The sequence below is a fragment of the Xylocopa sonorina genome, chromosome 3, assembly GCF_050948175.1.
Source record: "Xylocopa sonorina isolate GNS202 chromosome 3, iyXylSono1_principal, whole genome shotgun sequence".
NCBI lineage: Eukaryota > Metazoa > Arthropoda > Insecta > Hymenoptera > Apidae > Xylocopa > Xylocopa sonorina.
Genome location: NC_135195.1, coordinates 9,439,970 through 9,462,189, shown reverse-complemented (window position 1 = coordinate 9,462,189; position 22,220 = coordinate 9,439,970). Strand labels below are relative to the sequence as shown.

General features: G+C 49.9%; 1 protein-coding gene across 5 annotated transcripts in view; it reads right to left on the bottom strand.

Moving 5' to 3' along the window:
- Positions 1-2,179: 2,179 nt before the first annotated feature.
- The window catches only part of LOC143422389 (protein groucho), a 113,366-nt gene continuing 93,325 nt past the window's right edge, over positions 2,180-22,220 (bottom strand). For 4 of the 5 annotated variants that reach the window (XM_076892978.1, XM_076892981.1, XM_076892982.1 and 1 more), the window contains 6 exons: positions 6,443-6,565; positions 6,081-6,363; positions 5,431-5,686; positions 4,517-4,792; positions 3,430-4,033; positions 2,180-3,305 (listed from right to left, as the gene is read on the bottom strand). In XM_076892978.1, coding sequence (XP_076749093.1) covers positions 3,198-3,305; positions 3,430-4,033; positions 4,517-4,792; positions 5,431-5,686; positions 6,081-6,363; positions 6,443-6,565 — 1,650 coding nt within the window. In that variant the 3' untranslated portion in view covers positions 2,180-3,197. The remainder of the gene's footprint in view (positions 3,306-3,429; positions 4,034-4,516; positions 4,793-5,430; positions 5,687-6,080; positions 6,364-6,442; positions 6,566-22,220) is intronic. The other variant, XM_076892979.1, reaches the window with a different exon arrangement.

Below are 22,220 nucleotides of genomic sequence, written 5' to 3'. Positions count from 1 at the left end.
ATTCCTTGAGTGATGATTATACATGTGCGGAAGTATTACCATTAATTTATTAATATATTACATATGCGATATGACACGGTTATTGATATATGAAAAATAATTTTTACCAATGGAGTAATGGAGTAAATCGGTGACAATAAATAAAACTTCACGTGTATATAGATATAGATGATTTAATTGTCGAAAGAAACAATTTTCGCGTAGCTATAGGAACAACATGAACTGTGCTTGGAAAGGATTAACGCTTGTCTTTTGTTTTGTCAGATGTTCTGGCTGGAAACGCGTATATTTCTCATCGCTTTCGTACACACGGAGTGCGAATTGCGAGAGCACGGAGACACAATTCAATGAAACGCGGGACAGAAAAGTTGTTCTTTTTTTTTCTTTTTACTTTTATTTGCGGATGTCGAATCACGATTTCGCTGTTCTTCCTAGTGCGTCTGTGTGTTTATGTATGCAAACTGTATGCGGGTATGCGTAATTATTCAACTGTAAAAGAATATCGATTCTGTACAAGTTAATCCATTAAAGAGATAATTAACTATTGAGTCTTCTTGAGGTATCGTTGTTTCTATTGGTCTATCATCGAAGCTGTGCTCGTCGAAAATCTCTCTGCTTTGTCATGTTTTTCTTTTCACCTATTTTCTTTTCTTTTTCTCTCACTGTAACGTAATAATTTTCGTTTAATCGTGTTCTCGCGGCAGTATATTTATAGCGTCGATTCTACGACGATCACAGCGAATGTAAAACGTGTGTTGCCTTCCTGTAACAAAATATAAATCTCCATTATGCATCCCCTGCTTTCACCGTTCGAGATCCGAATAATAACGCGCTACCTAGTACCCTATTAATTCGAATGCGCCGTTCTCAAGAGTGCATCGAAGGAAATCGGTTGACCGCGCGCACTTGGCGTAATTTCGTCTCTTCTCTTCTTTTGTTTCGATATAAATTCAATCGTCTCTCGTCGATCGAGTTGGTAATAAATTAAATCTAAGGGGTAGTGACAAAAATATTCTCGCCTCGTGGACATCACGCGAATAATCGTGCCTAGCAGCGCAAGTAGTCCGTGTGCTTCTATCCGTGGATACCGATATACAACGTTTGGTGGCTGGAATGGCAGTTAACGGTACGCGTTCGTGAGCGTTCGCTCTTTCAATTGTTCATGTCTCATCGTGCTTCTGCTGATCCTTTATCGGCTACAGTGCGGAGTTTTAATCATGACTTACTAAAGCCAGGTATCCACGTATAAAAATTATTGACACGCTGCGTACGCGAGCATATGCGACTGACACCGTACCACCGGAACTATTAGTATCAACTGCATCGGTAAAGTAAGAACCACGCGAGTATTTCGAGTCATTAAATTCATTGCTGCCGATGACTACCGACGCCAATAATCCTTGCATGTGGAAACCTAACGTAACAAGAATGCGTGATAACGGTTGTTTAGCGAGGAATGATCGCACTAGATAAAACCACCTCCCATTGTCTTGGCCACCATAACGCGTTTCTGTTAGTATCGCTAGATCAACACTCTCGATTGTACGTTTCAATTTCGTTACGTCTGGACACGACTGTCGAACTACAGTTCGTTCGCGAACGGGTACAATACACAAAGTACATCGTACATGGTTTACCATAATCGCTGTAAAAATCAAAGAGATTCAAATTGATCAAGTAAGTAAAAGATAGAAATAGATCGACGCACGTGGTCCGTAATCTTCGTCATTTGAACAACCGGTCGCATAATTCTATTTAATTCTCGATCCTGAGTCGAAGAACGATTCGAGATCGGCTGCAAACGAGATACGATGTACTGAAAAATTTGTGCCTCTCAAGGGGAGGGAGGGGGAGTTATGTTGCAGGGATTTCTTTCGGCGATACCGGTTACGGTACGCGCGGGTGAAAGCTTCAATCTTCCTTGTCCGTTCTACGCGCGTTTGCTACAGAAAAAAAGAAACGAGAATTAATCAAAAGAGATCGAACGCGCTATTGTCTTCTCCTCTCAGCCTTTGTCCGTGCCTTTCACAATTTCCCACAGTTACCGCGGAACATATAGTCACGAATGTGATAGCTGCAGTACCGACGTTATAGAACAACAACGAAGGAACGAAAAATCGTAACCGAACGTTCGCATACGAGTACAAATTTCAGGGTATGGGACATTTTTTTATATTCCTCGTCGCGATGGAAACGTCGAGGATGGGGATCGCACACAAAAAAAAACCCACCCTCTTCCGTCGCAACATCTTCAGCACGATCGAAATTACATCGGTTTATTATAGACCTACGTTCATCTATCCCCGGGTTAAAACGTTCTTTCCTCTACGTGTTGTGTGCTCGATATATTTTACGAAGAATCCTTGCAACGCGACACGCACGCACGCTCTTTCACACACGCAGGCACACGCACACGCATCTACTTCGATCGCTTCTCTACGCTAGATCGTAGCGTGTTTCGTACGTACAGATCCTCCCTGTCTCTCGTTTTCTATCAGGCATCCCTCTTTTCGTTCTTTCGTCGACCACAGTTAAAGCACGAGGACATCACGCGCGGTGAAAATGTCGGTGAACATTTTCACCTTGCATTTCTCACAGTCGCACGTAAATGGTAGTTTTATCGTAAAACTCTATATTACATTAGTAACATATTACACAAGCGACTTCCTATCCCGAAGTCGAGCGCGATCGCGGAACATGCAATCGTCTAAGTGAACATTATCACACGTACAGTCTCCATTCATCGTCGTCGTCGTCGTCGTCGTCGTTTATTTATAACCATGCGCTCTATACAACCTTAAATAGCTAAAACGTTCTGCCACCTTTATGTATATATATATATTTATATCTATATAATATAACTTCAGTCCGGCTCGCAATTTCCTCTGGTCTCTTCCTCTCTAGTACAACGCGGAAGTCGTTGCGCGTGATTCAAATTTAACAAATATAACACACGCCAATGTATCACTTATCGATTCACAAAAAAGATAGTTTTCTTCTCGATACACTACCTAGAGTTCAACCTCCTACCGTGTTTTTTTTCTAGTCTTTCGGGCGTACTCGTCTAACAGGCTCCCCTTCTGTCTTGTTCCTCTGTAAGCCTGGTCTCTCGTTTCTTCTATGCACCATTATTATAAAAGCGTAGCACATTCGACGACATCCGATGTCACGAAAGTGTGCATCGTCCATACGACTGTTCAGTATATCACTTCGTAGACGGTGGCCTTCTTGTCGCCCGAGCCAGTCACGATATACTTGTCGTCGGTCGAGATATCGCAGCTAAGCACCGACGAGGACTCCTTCGACTGTAACAGAGAGCAATCGTTTCGTTAAATCACTCATACGCGTGTTCGAGTCGAGTAACGTATACGACCATTCACATCGACAAATTAAACTGTCCAACCACGCGGGTATTCAAAAGTATTTTACCTGGAATATCGAGGCACCGTAGGGTGTACGCCACGCGTTCAGCAAGTTGTCCTTGCCGGTGGAAACGAACCACTTGCCGCAAGTAGCGAAACGTAGCGAAAGCACGCATGACTCGTGCAAGTGAAGCTGATATTTGTCCGGTTTCGTGGCGTTCAGCACCTCGACGTTCGAGTTCTCCATGCCCACGGCCAGCCACTCTCCCGTGGGACAGTAGCCGAGAGAGAATATCTGAGAGGTGAAGTCGTGTTGTTGCAGTTGCCTGCCCTCCCGTAGATCCCACGAGCGTACCGTGTTGTCCAACCCTCCCGTCCACAATTTCGAGCCGTCCGCGGATATATCGATGCACGAGGCGCCGTCCGTGTGCCCTTGGAACTGTCTGACCAGAGACTGATTCTGGAGATCCCAGACAGCGATGTTACCGTCGCTGCAGCAGCTGAAGCAGACCTTCGAGTCCGGCGAGATGGCCAGAGCGTAACAGGCTGGCGCGTTCGAGGTCAGTTCCGCCTTGATCCGCGGCGTCGGACTCGCCAAGTCCCAGATGCTCAGGTTGCTCGCCTCACCCCCCACGATCAGAGTTCTACCATCTGGTAGCAGTTTCACCGATCTGTTTATTGGCAAAGAGCAAACATATCTCTTTGAAATATATAATAGAAAAATATTCGCAGTGCAATTGTTAAAATCCTTAACAGCTTCGACAAATAATAATGATTGAAGACTAGCGTCGATCGATAATGATCGATTGAGAGGAAATGGAAAGCTCGTCGACTAATGCGGCCGCGGACGTGTTAAAAGCACCGTCTGGCGCAGTCAATTTCCGAGCAATCAATATTCAAAGCGAAGATAAGCGAGCAGCAGCGTCGTTTCAAACTACCTAGTCACTTAACTAGCGCGTTCCTCGAAAGGTCGAAATTACACGTATCGAGAAACACGCGCGAGTCGGTAAACGAGACCGCAACGCGGCGGTCTGGGGGTTGTCGGGAACCCGTCGGGGAAAGGCTAATCAGAATTTATTCAGCGGCGAATCTCGCGTTTGCCAGACGGCGTGGAAAGTTAATGCGACGTTGTGCGAACGTAACGTTTAACCAACCTGATGTAGTTGTCTCGTTGCAGGCAATCAAGCTGGGATACGTGTTTCGCGCTACCGCTGCCGCCCTGATTGATGTCCCAGACCTTGACGCATCCTTTGCCACCGGTGTAAACGTATTTAGTCGGATTCGAGATTGTTACCGCGCACACCACCTCCCCGTGTGTCAAGGTATTTATCTGCCGTGCATGACGCGGTATTCCTTGTCCAATTAGAGCGTCGTGCGGGAACGGGACCGGTTGCATCTGGCCCTCGCTGGTTACGTGAAAACTGTACGCTCTGTAAAACAAGGAAATTCAACGGTTTTCTCTCGTGTCTTCCTGGTGCAGTCATTTCTCTCTTTTTTTTCCCATGGCGAATGGGATAAATGATCTTCGTTGACTTTGACTCAGAGTTGGCGACACATTTTCGAACCAGTTCGATTTCCACGACACAGATATGGCTAAGAGGATTCGATTTTTGGTGACTCGAAGTAATAACGCGGTTTGTTCTGGATTATTACATAAATTTGCCACCAACTACCGAGTCCAGCACTCTACGCGTCGTATCAAAGTTGGTTTAAGGTAATTCGAAGTCATTCAAAGTGAAGTTAAGGGCATTAGGGGATGCTAGAGACGACTCAAGGTCCTGTAAAGTCTCTGGGAAGTTAGTCGGTCATGGCAAAGCTATTCGACGATCGTTTAGAATGGTGTCAAGGGAAGTTAAAGGTCGTTCGTGTGCACGTGAAGCGATTTCAAGGTTCTTCAAATTTATTAGGTCGGCTCGTAGACGAATAGGTTCGACGGGAGGCTTTGAAATGGTAAAACGTGAAATCTCGTTTGTCGCGACGCCGTGTTATTCTTTGAATTACGATGCCCGGTTGAATGTGTCGATGCATCGCTGAGAGGGATTTATCAAGGGGCAAGAAGAGCACTTACGGTTTGCCACCGGGTACGCCGAGAGGTCCGAGAGGCGCCCTCATGCTTCCGTGAGGATCGTAGAGTTGCTGAAGAGGCGGTCTTGCGGGATATCCATTCAGGGCGGGAGGATAGCCCAGCATGTCCACATGAGGTCCTGCGGGTGGATGATGTGGCGGCGGATAGTGTGGCGGATAAGGGCCGACCGCCGAAGCCGAGACCAGCGGTTTGCTGGAACTCGATGGTTTCAGACCACCGGACCCGGAGCTGCTACCACCTGTCGACCATACATTCATCGTCAGGCTTCGCAAGTATTTTTCTACAACGTGATTAACGTAAACAATCGTAAATATTAAACCAGCCGATCATCCCTCGAACATAGAATCTTAATAAATACGATTATCTTGTTCTAAGAATTTACGACTCTTTCGCTAATAATACGAGCTAATAAGAAAAACTCGTCTACATCGTGAGAGGATTAACCGCGTCAACTTTAATCGTCGACGTATTAATCACAAGCCCGCAAAAGAGAACAAGAATGTTTCAAATCAACCCCTCTTATTATATACGATAATCCGTTTCTGACGACCGCTTCATCAAGTATACCAGCGAAAGCTTGATGATCATCAGAGACGGACGAGGGGGGGGGGGGCAAAAAATAAGCAACTAACCCGCTGACGTAGGTGTGACAGGTTTCGAGATCGGTGTTGTGGGTTTCTCTCGTTCCTCCATTTTCTTGGCCGAGGGGGTGCTGGCGTTGCTGCTGGTGCCGCTCCTCGGCGACGGCGGCGGCACTTCCTTCTTCACCTGGCTGCTCAAAGGCACCGAGGACGGGCCGAGTTTGTCGAGACCGTTCTCCCTGGGCGACGAGGTGCCGTTCGCCGTGGGACTGTTCGGCCCTTCGCTCGCGTCGTCTACCACCAAGTCTTGGTCGCTCTTTTCACCATCGCTTTGCTATGGGCCGGGAACGTGCACGGCTTTATTAAGGAGTACCGCTGATCGAGAGGCATGGAGAAGTATCTTGGATACTTACATGGCCCAGGTCTTTGTCCTGCTCTTTCTTCATCTTCTTCAGCGGTAGGTGATCGTGGTGTTGCGGGTCAGGTGATCGGGGCCTGCTGTATTTCTCGCGCTCCGCTGGCGATATCGAGTTTCTCTGTAACAATACCAACGAACGAACAATTTAGAGAGACGACTAAACCTTTCTTCGTGCGAGTATATTTTTGCGTTATCTTTTCTAAATAAAAGAGAGAGAGAGAGAGAGAGTCTTGCAAAGCAATCTCTCGAAAACTTTCAATCTATCCAAGGGTAGTAAATTTTGTAAGTTTCATCTTCCATCTGCCATGGATGTAATTCGTATTTCCCTTCGGAGCAAATATTTTTCCGCAACGTTCCGTGGAATCCATCAAATCGCTCTTTTCGATACCATCTATCGCTCATCAAAGACCGCAAACACTGCTGGATGAAAAAAATGTTGTCGAGACGTGCAAATACTCGTCGACGCGCGCATCTGCCGGAAGACGCAGCATTCCCGGAAAAGAGCGACGAGACGGAAGATTTCCGTAAAGCGGGAGCGTCGCGATTTATCGCGAAAACTCTTTCCAGAGCGACCGTGTACAATCCGCTTTCGAATCCGCTTTCGAGTCGGTTAATGAAATCACATCAATTTCGTCGAAGCTTTTCACGATCCTCCACGTCGGGGGCTAACAAGAAAGTAACGAAAAGGGAATCTCGAAACGTCTAAACGTTTTAAACCGTTTCCCGTGTCTCGGGGATTAAATAAAATATTTGCCCGTCGATGTACCGTGGTGCAATTGAATTACGCGTCCCGCCTCCCACGATTCTGTCTGGCGTTCCTGCTCCGTCGCTCTGGAAAAGTGACAGAGCAAATAATAGCGGAAAACCGTTGACTCTGTTCCAAAATGTCGGATGCAATAATCCGTAGGAAAGATTTTCATTGTTACCAGATAAAAAATCCGAACCAAGGGAGCAATTCAAATAAATTTGCCACTATCGCATGTACATTAATTTCAATCCATCCGTGATCCCCCCTCTGTTAAACTTTCCTCTCCGCGGAATATAGACGATCACCCGTCAGAGGGTTGAACGTCGAAACGTTACTTCGAGAACGCCGCAGTCGATATCATCGATAGACACGAAGGTCCCGAAAGCGACGAAGATATTATCGACAGGAAGTTTTACGAGCGACAGTTTTGTCGTCGATACGGCGACGTCTCTCTTCAGGTTCGCCTCTTCATCCCCGTTAAGCGGCCGCGAGCTCTTTCCCTGCCCCTCGATAACTGCACGCCCCATCCCGAGCGTGACCGTAAACTACCCTCTCTCGCAGCCTCTCTCGACCCCGAAGTAAATCTCCTCTTCTCAATTACCCTTCGTCTCTCATCCACCGCCACCTCTGGCTCGGTCCATTACCCCGACGCCCCCCTGGCGTATCCCGTCCCATCGTGCCGTCGCCCCGTGTCTCGAGGGTTGTGCGTCGCCCGAAAGGAAATGAAATAGGGTTACTCTACTCTGATTTAGAAAGCCACCAGGACGGCTGGTCCCTTTTTGAAGGACCTCCTGGATGATTATATACATTGGGGAAACGCTGGTTAGAAGAATAATTACCTTGGAATTTAGTACTGGAATGGAATTATGGAGTTTGATGAGCGCATCATCTTTTATCAAAGACATAAGAAAATATGCCAACTAATTTCAGGAACGCAAAAGAAGAGGTAGAGAATCCAATGGTATCGAAAAATTCATCTCGATCTCGTACAAGAGCAATCGGTTCATCCGATAAAAAGGGAGGGAACAGAACAGAGGATCAGGAGGGTTAGAGGCGTGCGAAAGGGGAGCGAAATCCCCGGAAGGACGTAAGAAAACATGCACACGGCCGCGTCGAACCACTTCTCAAAGGAAGGAATCCCCGAGGAACCGTATTACGTGCCTCGCAGTCGACTTTTCTGGAACGAGAGGACCCGAAACGGGATCCGTTTCCACTCTCGCAGGACAAACCGAGGCGCACCATCCCTCTCGATCTTTCTCGTTACCTGGTAATGGCCAAGTCGCTATTTATCCGGGCAGGAGCCACGGGGACCCGGTCTGGTTACAGCTGTCGTGTTCCTGGAAAGGAAAGCTTAGCCGAGAGAGCAGGGGTGGCGCGTATACGCGTCTCTCGACGGCGCTCTTTTTCCCGGATAAATCGACTTGGTAAAAGAAAACATACAGGGTGGAAGAGATGCCGGGACTAACTCGAAGTTCGACGGGATATTTCCGAGAACGAACCCGTTGCTCCTTTCGAGGGAGAACAGGACAGACGTACTGAAAGAGAGAGCAAGAGAGGTGGCAGCGATGCATTATCATAAAAATGCGGGGAATCTCGAAGATCTTGGATTTATGTCGGAACGGAGATGGTTAACGCGAGATAAGTTCCGTGGGATCGGCGTAACCGGCCTCCGCGTGCGGATAAAGAGGACCGTATGAATCGCTGTTGCCAAAGTTTCGACGTGTCATAGAATTTTTATACCGCTCTCTTGGATCAACTTTGCGAGAGTAGCTTCCACGCGCGGGCTTCTGGGAAGAATGATGACTATGTTCGCTTTCAGCTTTTAGCTTCTGCGAGAGTTGATCGTTTCTTCTAACACTCGACAGCTGCTTTTTCATTCTTTCGGCTAGGTTCTTCGTTTTTATCGCACGCCTTCTCATTACACTTCTGATACTTACATTTTTATGCATACGTAACGATCGAACGATGTATCGTAGAAAAATTACATGGTAACAAATTCTTATTACTATTGGTATTAATTTGATCGATTCTCGTTTGCTCGGTTGCACGTCTTCTCCCTTCGAGTATTCGCGTACGTGCATCGTCGTTGTTACTAGACACATCGTACACGTACCCGGAGCCACTTTTTCCCTTGCACAATACGTTCGATCCCGCCGGTGTATTCAGCAGCCTTATCTACCCCGATGCAAACGCATCGTTTTCCTTCTCGCCATTGAAATACCGAAAGCACTCGATGCACCCTCACGACGGAAGCGTCCTCTCGCACCCCTGGTCCCGCTATTTCTCACCTCCAGCCAGCTATCAACCCACTCAGACGCGCGTATTCCTCCGCAGCCAACCCTCTCTCTTACGCGAAGCCTCGGGAACGACCCAGTACGTGTACGTGTGTGTACACGGCGCGGTCCGACCTTCATTCGCGTAAGTTTACTTACACCTAGCCCCCGCTCGGGATCGTACGACGGCGGCAGCCGGAGCCTTCAGCCAGCAAAGAGGGTTCGCGCCACGATCAATATGGGGGTCGGTACCTCTCTCAAAGGGGTGGTCTGAAAAGGAGTGGAGAAGAGGCGGAGGAGGCAGAAGAGGAGGCGGAGGAGGAGGACAGAAAGACAGGGTAGGGCCGCGTTGGGTACATCGTAGATATATAGACTTTGTAGTGTTAGGGACGTCTTGGTCTGCCGGCAGGCAGGCAAGCAAGCAGGCAGGCTGGGAACTTGGCAAGCAGAAGCAGAAGCAGCCAACCACCGAAAAGGTGTAGTCAGGGAGACGGTGGTGGTAGTGGTGGTGTTGTCGAGTGACAGAGACAGAGATAGATAGAGAGGTCGCGGAGTGACGAGAGAAAGGGCAAGGAAGGGAAGGGAGAGGAAGGAGGAGGTGGAGGAGGCCGGTGGTGTGCGTGGTATTGGGGTTGGCGGTCGGAGCTATGAGGGTGGTAAGTGAGTGAGCGACTCCTTTACCACGGCGCCTCGTCTCAACCCAACTACCGTCACCCACACCACCGACCTTACGGATATATCCCAAGCCACCGACTACCTCATCCTCTACCGCTCGCCTGCTCTTCCTTCCTCCTTCCTCCTTCCTTTCTCCGCCTCTCACCCTCCGCTAGGCAAGTAGTCTCCTTACCACTCACCCCACACCGGTATTCCACCTCAACCAACCCACGCCGCCTGTTTCCCTATTCCTCACTCCACCCTCGTCGTAGCCAGGACCCCGAGAGAGGAGGTTACGAACCGGAGTCGCGTCTCCCAAGACCCCGCAAACTCCAGTTGGTACAAGATTGCACCCAGCGGTTCTCAACCTGGCTGCCACCGAGGCACGGAGACGAAAACCGAGGTTCGTTATTAGGGGTAGATTAATGTACGGTTCAAAGCGGTTTTTGGCGGACGATGGACCGTTTAACCGGTACTCGAAGCGATCATGAATTCGCCTGGAACGAGGACGGCGTTTGGTATGTTAATCGTTGCTCGTTAACGCCGTTCCCGTTGCACGCGAGTAAAAAAATCTGGCTGCTAGCGACTGGTCGAATTCTCATTCTCTCGTTGAACGGTCATTAATTTACTTATCAAAATGACGGCGGCCAATACAGCTGGCGGAGATTTATCAGGAAGTTGCCGCGCAAGCGTAATTCCGCCAGTTCCCGTGATTACATTGGACGGCGGCCTCACTCGAGGATGCATGGAATTTTTAATGGCCCCGCCGGGCCAACCGGCAGCCGATTTCTGGAATCAACCGCGTGTCACTGGGTCACCGCGTGCATCCATCATCGCGGCAATTAGTGAAACGCGAACTTTTATTTCCGCTCGCGCGCCCGTCCCTCCCCGTCTTTCTCGCTCTTCGGGCCGAATCTGTTATCCCGCCCTCCGCAGCTATTCCTACCGCCTTTTCCTTTTTCCGTTCTTTTTCCGCGACCGTATCCGACCATGAGAATCGTGCAGCTGATAGGAGGAAAACGAGAAGCGAACCGCGCAATCGTTTTCCACTTTGTTGAAGCGAAAGAATCGCGCGTCGGCGACGGTTTGAGAAATTCCATTTCGAGACTGTGATTGTGCCGCTAGAAATATGGTGCCGAGCGAATATTACGCGAGCGGTTACGCTTTTTCATTTTTCTCCGAAGGAAAAGTGGAACGTAAAGTTCCTTTGATATTTCGCGAGGAATACAATGAAACGGTTATAGAAATATTTGACCTTCCGAGGAAAAAATTTATGCATTTCGTTCGGTAAAACGGGGTGTATCGATCTCGTGGTGTACCACAATTAAACCCATTTACAACGTTCCATCTATTTTCAATTTTGCAGGCAGCAGTTAAAAGGCAGCGACACGGATGTACGCCTTTCACGTTGCGAGGGATTACGAAGGGCTAACTCCACATTATCGCAGAATCCACCGTTCGCGTCCTTTATCTTACCCCTCCCAGCGTCAGGAATACTCTCCGTCCCATCTGTCGGCTGCACGCGACGAACGATGTCGCGAATCGTACAAAAATTCCCGTCGAGATGATTTATAGGTACAGCGTAAACAGTCGAGGCGTGTTCCCCTCGCCACCGCCCTTTTCTTGCACTGTTTTCTCTCCGCCAGCCAACTACAAAATCCCGTACCCTCTTTTTCTCGTTTTCGGTCTCTTTCGCTCACCCCGTAGCCGTAGCCGTCCACACACCCTCTTACGCTCTCTGGCCGTCCCTCATCGGCCGCGCCGGGAGCCCTGCGGTGGAATTTGCATTTTTAAATTAACTCGCCTCTGTTTGCAGCTATCTCGGCACGGCGCCGCCAACCTAGCGTCGCTCCGAGCTTTACAATTTTATGCAACAACGCGCTCCAAGTGCTTCACCACCGGAGCCTCGACAGCCCCTCTCTCTCTCTCTCTTTCTCTCTTTCTCCATCTACCCTGTCTGTCCACCCCCACTCGCGGGTGATCGACTCACCCCTTGATTCCCTGTTGCATCGAACACCACCCTCCGCGCCCCTCGCGACTCTGCGCCCGCAAAACCCGTCCCAGGGTGATCGATATTATTGTTATCGTTATCGTTCGACCGACCTCGAAGCGGCTGCGTTCCCATTGACGTTACCGTTGCGGCCAATTACTTCTAACCACGACAGCGACGGTTTTACGGCGGGTATCGGTATCGCGAAAACGCCAGGCGAACGCAATATGCATCGAATCGCTCTCCGGTTTTTCGCTCGCCCGCTCCTTCGCGGCCGCCGGCGAGGGTTGTCCGCCCCTATCTCCGTTTCGACCGTTTTTCCAATTCCGTCCTCCATCGTTTCCCTCCGTTCTGCTTTTTTTTTTCTTCTTTGGCTTCTTTCTCGTTTTGTTCCCGATCACACGGGGCACGGTACGTGTGTTGCTGTCCGCGGGAGCTTTATTGAATACAGAAACCGCGACGATTGCGTTCTTTCTCCATTAGGCGAACGTCGAGCGCCGGAGTACGAGGCAACGCGGAAATTGCCCCTAACTGACGACAGGCTGGCTGCTGGACGTGGGAGTGCGGCCGGGCAGATATTTTTCGGAGATTGAATTCGCTATCGTCGATAACAAAGTTTCTCGTGGCGCGCGTCGGTTGCCGCGGAGATTGCGGCGGAACGGACGAAGAAACATCCCCGATGAAATAAAATACGGCGAACAGGGGGTTAAAGGAAAGTGGCCTGAAATGAAATCGTTCGAATAAAAGCTACAAGTGGCAACAAATATCTGATATGAACGATCGCACGTTTTTACCCCCTGACGTATTGTCGAGAGGCCACGAGTCGCGCGGGTTCCCAAACGACGGAGGAAATGCTCGACGCGAGATTGCTACGGCGACCGCAAATACGTCGCGAAGAATGCCCGTCCTCGTCGTCGACGAGGTGTCGGGGCGTAAGAAAGTCGACCGAGCGAGAGACGGCAGACTTTCGCCCGATTCGACGGAGCGTCGACGTTGAGTGGTCTTTCGTCGAGAGACGGCAGCTTCTCGAGGGCACGCCGTGCGCGAGGGCAAAGGAGTAGCGGCTCTCTCCGTTGCTCCGATCGAGCTGGTGAAAAGGGGCGGCGGAAAGAGGGGCAGGTGAAATAAAAAACATTGGTCGTAACGAGGGGAAACGTGACAGAGGAAACTAGACCGTGGAAAAGGCGGAACGAGAGAGGAGCAAACGGGAGAGAGAAATAAGGAGCAAACAGAATAGCTAGCCGTAAAGTGCCTTCGCGTTATTCCCGAGCAAGGGACAGAAGGGTGCGGAGGGTGAGGAAACATTTTTATCGCTCCGTCAAACGGACTATGGCGGGGGGTAGGGACAGGGGCGATGGAACCAGCAGAAGTAGTATGTGGAACGAAGGGACGAGCCGACGAGGGAGAGAGGATGGAGAGTTCCGGTAATTGAAAAGCCCGTGGTGGATTACGATCGTCGCTTTATTTCGCGTGCTCGACGGTGCCGGGCTTCTCCCCTATTATCTCGCCCGTTTCTTCAACTGCGCCTCCCTTACCACACGACCTCCTTGGAACAAGAGAAACCAGACGGGGGACGAGGATCGAAAGGAGAAACGAGAGACGGCGGTCGGAGAAATCGTATAAGTGGACGATGAGCGGGCCGCTTTTTAGCACCGAGCTGAAATTGAAAATCCAACTTAATAGGCGTAATTTCGACGGTTGCTAATTTGTTGCTAATTCATGTCGATATCGGAATCTCTCATCCTCGATACACGGATTCTTCTTTAAAGGATGGCCTGGCTGCGAAATTCAAAGACCGCCAGCGCAGTAAATTCAACGGAACGCAACAATGTTTCGCTCGAGGTGATCGAAGTAGGTCGCGCGAGCAACTTCGACGAGCCACAAGTTGCTCGTCGTTGATCTAAGTGATTAAAGGCGAGATTAAAGAGCGACGAGAAGGACGCGAAGGTAAAAAAGCAACGGACGAGCGAAGATAGATCGGAGAGGAGCGGAAGGACGCGAGAGGAAGAGAAATAGCTGCGAGGTAAAAAAAGAAAGGAAGGAAAAAAGTAGGGGGAGAAGAAAAAGGTCGTACGCAACAATGCCCGCGGAGGGGCGCATTCTCGCGCAATTACCGACGCGCGCTCCGCCAGCCTTAACGAATGGCTTCGTAAACCGTGGGCGCTTTAAGGTCATTACACATCGCAAAAAAGCCAGTTAATGGGCGTCCTGGTGGCGCGGTATCGCCACGAAGGCAGAACGGGAGAAACCGAGTCCGGAGGAACGAGGAGAGGGTCGGCCGGCTGCTCCATCGTCGATCGAACCGCTGATTTATGGCGGTCGTATATTGCAGCGGAAGGACGGAAGAGAGAAAGGGATAGCTCGGTACGGTACGAAGGACGAAGAGGGTGAGATGGTTCCGGCCGGGACAGTGCTATCGCGAGCTGTTAAACGGCGTACCCTTGCGGGACACGTACGGCTAACCCCTTCGCCGAAACGGCCTCGCCACGGCGAGATTACGTGTAGGAATCTTGTTAACCGCGCTCTCGCTAGACCCTCTGATCCTGCCTACTTTCGATCTTACACGTGTTGCCGGGCTGTAGCCGCAGCCCGACTATCGATGATAGCTGAATTATAGCCGGGGCGAAAGTACGCCCGGTCTATTTTCGATCGTACACGAGTATCCGGCACGATGCCCCGCGATATGCCGGATGAATATCGCGGCGGGAGTCGGATAGGGGCGATACCTCGTGTAACACGGTAAGAGCGTATCGATACCCGAGATCGTAGGACGACGGCTCGTGCGATGAACAGTGTCTGAAGTTACCCCGCTCCACGGGGAATTATGCCAAGTTGGATGCTCTGTACAGGTTGATTTTTGGATCAACTAACGGCGATGGAGATGTTCGAGCTGCGTCGAGGATGGAGTGCCTAACGCGATTTGAAATAATTATTTTTAATCATTTTGTAGATTAGGCGAAATCTTTTTATTGAGATAGGTGAACTAGTGTGCATTTAAATTACTGCGATCGTTAGTTAAAATGAGAAGGAAAAAGGAAGGAGCACATTTATAAGATCAACCTCGTCCTCCCATCCCTTTTCAGCAATCCGGTCTGCGATCGTCCCGGAATGCTCGCCCCGCCCGGCATTTCCGGCCGCGCGGGAAGATTCAGAAGACACGTCCAGAGAGCCGGACGATTATATTGTGAAATATATACGGAGATACGTAATTACGGGGCGGCTGGAGAGAGCTCGGGTGGGCCTCGGGCGGAGTTTTACGGCCGCCTCATTAAATTACGAACTAATTACCGGTCGGCGAATTATTAAAAAGCTTAGTCGGCCGTTAAACGTGCCGCGAGTCGTAAAAGAGTGGCTGCCACACGGCGGGCGCGTGTGCGTTAACCGCGCCACCCTCGAGGCTCGATAGTCCTCCCCATCCGGCTCGAGAGCCTCGCCATCCCTTGAAACTCGTCAACCACGGGAAAAATTCATTTTCGCCAAACCGATGTTCACCAACTTTTCCAGCTGGAACCTGAAATTCTTCATTTCCCCGGGTGAACCGTCGCTTCCACTTTCGACTTGACTGATAACTTTCGGCTTTGCGCATAGAAACGGAAATTGTTATCGTCCGTTAAATTTGCCGGATTTTTCAGTAATTTGGATACATGGTATTTCAAGAGAAACCATTCGGTACAGTTTTTCTGTCCCTCTTATTTTTTTTTTTTTTTTTATCGTTTGGAAATTTGATGCTTCGAAAATAATATTTGTTGTACAGAAATACCGTCGACGATGGATTACGCGAGCGAGTTTTTGAACAGCGATATAATAAATCGAGGTATAAAAAATACAGTTGCAAATGCACACGCGAAGCTTACGGTTCGACTTTCAATGCAATAGCGTGCGAACCAGGTCCGCGGTGCATTGCCAGGAGCAGTGTGGCAATTGTTTGCGAAACATGTGTGCACATCGATCCATGCCAATTTGAATAACAAATAACTCGGTGAACGCAATAATCTGAGATTATAAACTGTTCGCTCGAGAACACGTCACATCCCATATAATTTAAAATATTTCCAACAAAGTAACGTTACCAAAGGGTAGAAACAGGAATACGATTACAGAGAATTAGCATTCCCCAGGTGAAACAGTTTCATCGGCAATCTCCATATCAAAGCTGTTTTTACGCACGCCGAACGACCGCTACGGGGACCACCTGGAAATCAACTTTGGAACGCATTCACTCCACGGATCGCTCTTTGGAAATCGGCTCGGACACGGTGTCCCGTCGCGATCGCAAATCGCGTTCCAGTTGTTCGACGCGGCGGCCTCGCGCGAGCCCTCGAATCGCGATCGCTCCGAGAGCCAAGACGAATCTCGCGCGGATTATCCACGCCGCCCGCGGCGTCCGCGCGCGGTTTCCGTGCTTTCCTTTCGTGTTAAAGGGCGGCGTGGAATACGAGAGATGAGGAGCGTTTCTCGGTTTGCAATTAAATTAACGCGCGCTCGCGCCCGCGCTGCCCGCGATGAATGGTTCGCGCGCGTAAATATCGCCGCGCAAAGAACGGAACGAATCGCGGGCCGAACGAATCGATCGTAAAAGAGCGGAGCGAAGCGATTCGCTGTCGCGGCACTGTTGAAATTGCGCTTGACCGCGCCTCGCATACGCTCGGCTCCAACTTTCTCTCTTTCTCTCTCTCTCTCTCTCTCTCTACTCGAGAATTCTTCTGCTTTCGCGCCGCGCCGCGAGATACCCTTTCTCGACACGCTGAATCAATTTGAATTCTATTATTACCCCTATTGTTTCCGGTTCACTTTACTCTACCCCGGCCATTACCGCGGCCTTTGTTTCGCGCCATTGTCCATCGAGTTTTACGTCCAGGCAATCTGCCCGGTTTCTTTTTGCCCGGTTACGGTTTTGTTGCGGGTTGTTCGCTTCGTGTTAAACGGTTTGAGTAATCGCTTTTTTTATGGTACACGAATGGTTGCGTTCTTTTCTCTAGAGGGCTTCGAAGATTCATTTAAGGGTAATAGAGGAACGGTTTTATCTTTGGCGCATAAACGACCTCGCAATAAGTTAGGAAAGGTCGAACAGAGGGTGGGTAAAAAAAAGAAAATTGTAATTGCAAAGTCGATCACTAAAAACCAGTGCTGAATTTTCAGTAAAATAAAGTTCGATTCGACCGATTTCACTCTCAAGTTCACCGTTCCTCTTCTCTCAATGGAACGTCGTCCGCCCCTCATTAAGTCCCTGGCGAACTTCATTTCGAATTCGAGATCACGAGACGCTATCGACGGATCGTGAAACGAACGAACCAGAAAAGAGTCTTCAACGGATTGTTTACACAGGGATAACAATCCCCCGAAGTGTCTCGTAAAAACGAGGTGCCGCTGTTACTTCCGTTACCTCGGTTAACGAGAAAAGTGGCCATTAGCCGGGGTACACGACGGAGGTGGCGCGTTCTACTCGTAGGTGGTGCAGGGTATTACCGTGATTTCCATAACAAATGTTCGCGCGGAACGAGACGGCGGATCGGCGCGTGAATAGCGGGTTTTAACGGGGGAGAGCCACGGGGTGGCGCGGGAGATCGAAGAAGAACGAACGGGAAAGATGACGGGGAGCGTGGGAAGAAGGGTAGAGAGGCGGGGGGGTGTGGTTGGCGAATGTCATTAAGGCGGCGTGATGTTTTTAATTAATTAATTCGCGGCAGCCACGGATTTACCTTCTCATAAATTCCAAACACGGTACGCCGGCCGCGAAAAACGAGGGGGATCGAGAGACCGTCGCCGTTCTCCGTGGGGCGACGTATAATGAGGGAGACGGGACAGAGGAACGGAGGACAAAGGACGGACGAAGGAGGGTGTACTGCAAAGTATTTAAAAATATTAAGTACCCCCGGTGGAGACGGATATTAAGACAGAGCTGCGAGGTAAAATCGACTAAGGGATGAAATAGGAAAGAGGGGCAGAGGGGACGAGAGAGGGAAAGAGACGACGATGGTAGCAGCGGTGGTGGTGGTGGTAGATGAGGCAACGACGGTGTCGACGGTGGCAGAAAGGAAGCAGAGTTATGGGATTGAAGCGCGGCAGGAAGCAAGGGGTTGGGGTAGGTGGATGGTTGGTAGGGGAACGTTTCAATTAGTAATTAAAACGTGCCGCGCTCTGCTACCCCTAACCCTCCTATCTCGACTTTACACAGTGGCTGGCCTGCCTCTCTTATACTGTCGTCGTCATCGTTGCCACCGCCGCCATCTTGTAAATTAATTAATGCGTCCCTAACGAGATCAGAGGTGTCGGTAAGGCAGCTGGGATCGGTAGTTCTCTACCCTGTCCGCCGAGAGGGAAGAACAACCACCCCCGGTGTTTCCCGGGGGCGAGCGTCGCCGTCTCAGCCTCCTGAGTAGCGTCCCGAGAACCACTTCTCTTCTTCCGCATCAGTACACAGGAGGCGCGTGCGCGTGCACGCGCGCCACTTTTGCGCCTCTATCAACGTTTACCGGATAAATTCTTCCCCTTTGGTGTATCCAACTCGGTCTTCGTGCTTCCTAATTGTACAAGGCGTTCCACGTAATATGCGAAAGATTTTTATTTAAACGCGTGTTGCGGATTTCTTTTCTCTTTCGCCCAACAACTCTTTCGACGAACGACGGCCGCTCGAAAACTTTTCAGACAACTAACGCGCTCTGTCGAAAAACAAAAGCAAAATTATAAAAAGGAAGAACTTTTCTCATTTACAAAGGAACAACCGAGCTTGCCACCCTCCCCTAGTAAAGAAGCAATCGTCAAAGGACTCGTGTTCCGGGCAGTCAAACGACAGACTCTCGTGTGTCACAGGAGCCTCGTCCACTCCCCCTGTTCGCTGACTGACTTTTCAAACGTTCAATCAGGGATGACCTTGGCCAGGGGCGAGTTAGTCCGTTCCGGGGGCCGCAGGCAAAGGCCGACTGAGAAGGGACGCGAGGGTAGGGAAAGCAATGTTGGTCGGTGTCAGGACGCCCCTCTCTTCTCTCTCTCTCCCTCTCTCGCGACCCTTTCAAAACCCTTTCATCGGTGCTTCACCCGCTTACATAATGCAGCCACTCTAATTAAAATAAATTACACTCTCGCGTCGGTTCGCACTTTTATCCGTCGCGGACATTTTTTTCACCCTCGTTCCGGCGCTTTTTTTTAGCACCGCACTTTCGACCGCCAGCCACTAGGCAGCGACACCGGCTAGGTAAACCCTCGCTGTTCGTCCCTCTTTCTCATTTTCACCAACGTCCCTCGCGCCCCTCGCTCGTTTATTTGCACTTTATTCGAGATTTAATTTACCGACGTACGGACGACAGGCTCGTTGCTGGGCGCTCGACTCTGTGATGGGATTGAAAAAGGAAAGAAAAGGGCGGCGAAAGGGGAGCGAGTGGGAAGGGTGGCTAGCGTCAACGGAGGAAGGGTAGGGAACTCGCGCGACCAGCGAAAAGAAAGTTTGGAAAAGAGTTCCGGTGGGGCTAGTACGATCAATGGGATGCAGACTACTGGAAAAATGCTCGCAGGGAACACGGTAAGGGGTTCAATCGTTGAACCCTGTGTGTTGGATACGCCATTGGTGACGAATCGGAGACTAGCATGTTTGAGAACCTGCCACTTTGGCCGTCTGAATGGAGTCTCGAGTGCTACTAGACTCTCTATAGAGTATGGTCAGCTATTCGAAAGCATCTTGCATACATTGTGGTGTATATCGATGCTTAGGAACGAGGAAAAATTAGTATGCATTCGAAACCAGACAGAACCTAGTATCTGAAACATTGTTTGCTTAGGAAGGCACATAGGAAACTAAAACTTTGTGCATGCCATGAAAAAAATAGAGTTTCAAGTACTTCGAAACGCGGTCCCAAAAAAGCAAACGTGTCTAGGACAGACCAATGTCTCCATTCGTCATTGGTATCACCATCGATACCACCCAGACTAGCTGAAAAAGTCGAGGGCAAAAAAAAGCTGCTCGTACCCTTCCGATCGGTACTCGCGTAACAACAATACCAGGCAGGAAATCGATAATTGGATTCGCATTTGTTCGACGAGCGAATCGAGAACGATCTTCTGAGCTTCCGAATTGCCCGCTTTCACCCTCGTTGTTCCGCTAATTAACGCTGAAAACTTCAGCCCGCGAAGGTAGACAGAGAGAAAGAGCCGATCGGTGGAATTATTAAAGGCTGGCTCCTGCGTCTGGAACCACCCGAGATGGGGTGGTAGAGAAAAATATTTCACGATCGACTGAACGAGCCTTTGATCGGCGCGAAACTCGTTGACCGGACGCGCCCCTTCTCGATATTCGCCGTCTCGCTGTCAGGAGAACCTAGTCGCCGGTCCCCGCCTCCCGGCGGCGAATTAATGCGGCGCCCGTTCCTCGAGCACTTTTCTCGCGCTGGCATCGAGGGCCACTCGCTTTCGCGACAATTTGCCGCGAGCTACTCGGATCGGTCGTAAGTATCGTGAAATTCAATTAAGTTCGTGCTCGCGCGACTCGAGGGATCTCGCTCCCCCCGTCCCTCTTCCTCCCGCGCCGTTTCACCCTCCTTCGTTCTCACGGAACAGCAGTCTGCGAACCTTCCCTCCGCCCGTTAGCAAAGAAAAAAAAAAAGTAGAGGAAGAAACACGTCTGCTCCGCGCGGCGTCGTGACGGCGATAAATAAATATTCCGCAGCCGTTCCCGCTTTTCTATACCTCCCGGCGACTTCTACCCTCTTCTGCTCGCGCAAGCCGCGGGAACAACCGCCTCTCGGTGTTTCATGAATTGGTTATGAGTCGACACCTCGATCGAGCCTTGTCGGAGCGGGAAACAGAAAGAAAGGGTGCTGATATTCCATTCTTTCCCCTATTTTTCTCTTCTCCTGTTTCTTTCAGTATCTTTCTTCTCTCGCGCAGTTTGTTGGAAAAATACTCCGACATTTTATTGGATGAATTAGCAATATGTCCTTTAAATTCCGACCCATCCTTGAAGTAGAAGAAACATGGAACCGTCACAATGATAGGTACGTACCAGCGCATACAACCCCGTCGTATAATACACCGCAATATGCCGCAATACATCTTGCTTCATTGTACATTTATTCAAACCGGAAGATAAAATTATACCGACGTACGAATATTTTCGTGACCGACTGCATTTCCTTTATTCCCATCTCTTGTCCTGGTCCAACCCAACTCTTCGCTATGCCTCTGATTCGCGTACGTTCTCGAGAAGCATCGTGCGGAGAAATATTTTTCCGGATCGCGAGACCAATCCCGAGGAGGAACGTCTGCAGAGAACGATGCCGTCAAGAGCGACGGGTGTTGGGGGGACGAAGAGAGGGCTGGAGAAAAGCTTCTTCCGGGAACGGGAAGGCAGAGCTTACCGGTGCAGGAATAATAACGACTCGCATTCTCTACCGCCCGTCGTCGGTTTTCGATTCGAGATACGAGCCTCCGCCACCCCTCTCCGTTCTCTTGCAACCCTAGGTTCTTACCAGCTCTCTTCCTTGTTCCTTTCCGTGAGGATTCCGCGCGCTCGATGGATGCTTCGCGAAACCGTGCTCCGCTCGGTGGATCCCTTGGATCGGATTGCGAAGGGCAAGTGGTGGCGCGAAGCGCGACGAAATGGGAAAAATGCGAAAGTACAATCGTGTAACGAGCCGTCGAGGGGAACGGAGATTTAATCGCGCGACACGCGACCGGGGATAAATCTGAGTAGACGCGGCTAAGTGGATCGATGAGAAACAAGACCGTTTCCTTCTTCTTTCTGCGAGAGGATGCCAGAACTGTGATCATGCCTTGCACGAGCAGTCACTTTGAGGAATTTTTTATGCACTGGGAAAAGGGTCCGTGTGACACGTAATCTTTGTTTTTTGAAACTTTTAGCCTTCAAAATTTTAATTTCGAATAAAAATACATTTCATCGAACCAACTATTGAAACACAAAGTACTCGGGAGGATATAGAGACCATATGCGTTCACTAATTTTGTGCGCAAACAGGTGCCAAGCGGGCGCGTCGCAGCACAGCCTCTCGAAAACCTGGCTCGGCATCGAGGGTTTTTATTAAGGCGCTCTTCCGCGCTACGTTACTCGCGTGTTTGCACACCGGTTCCGCGGAGAGCAACTTGCAGCTCCCGTCTCCCC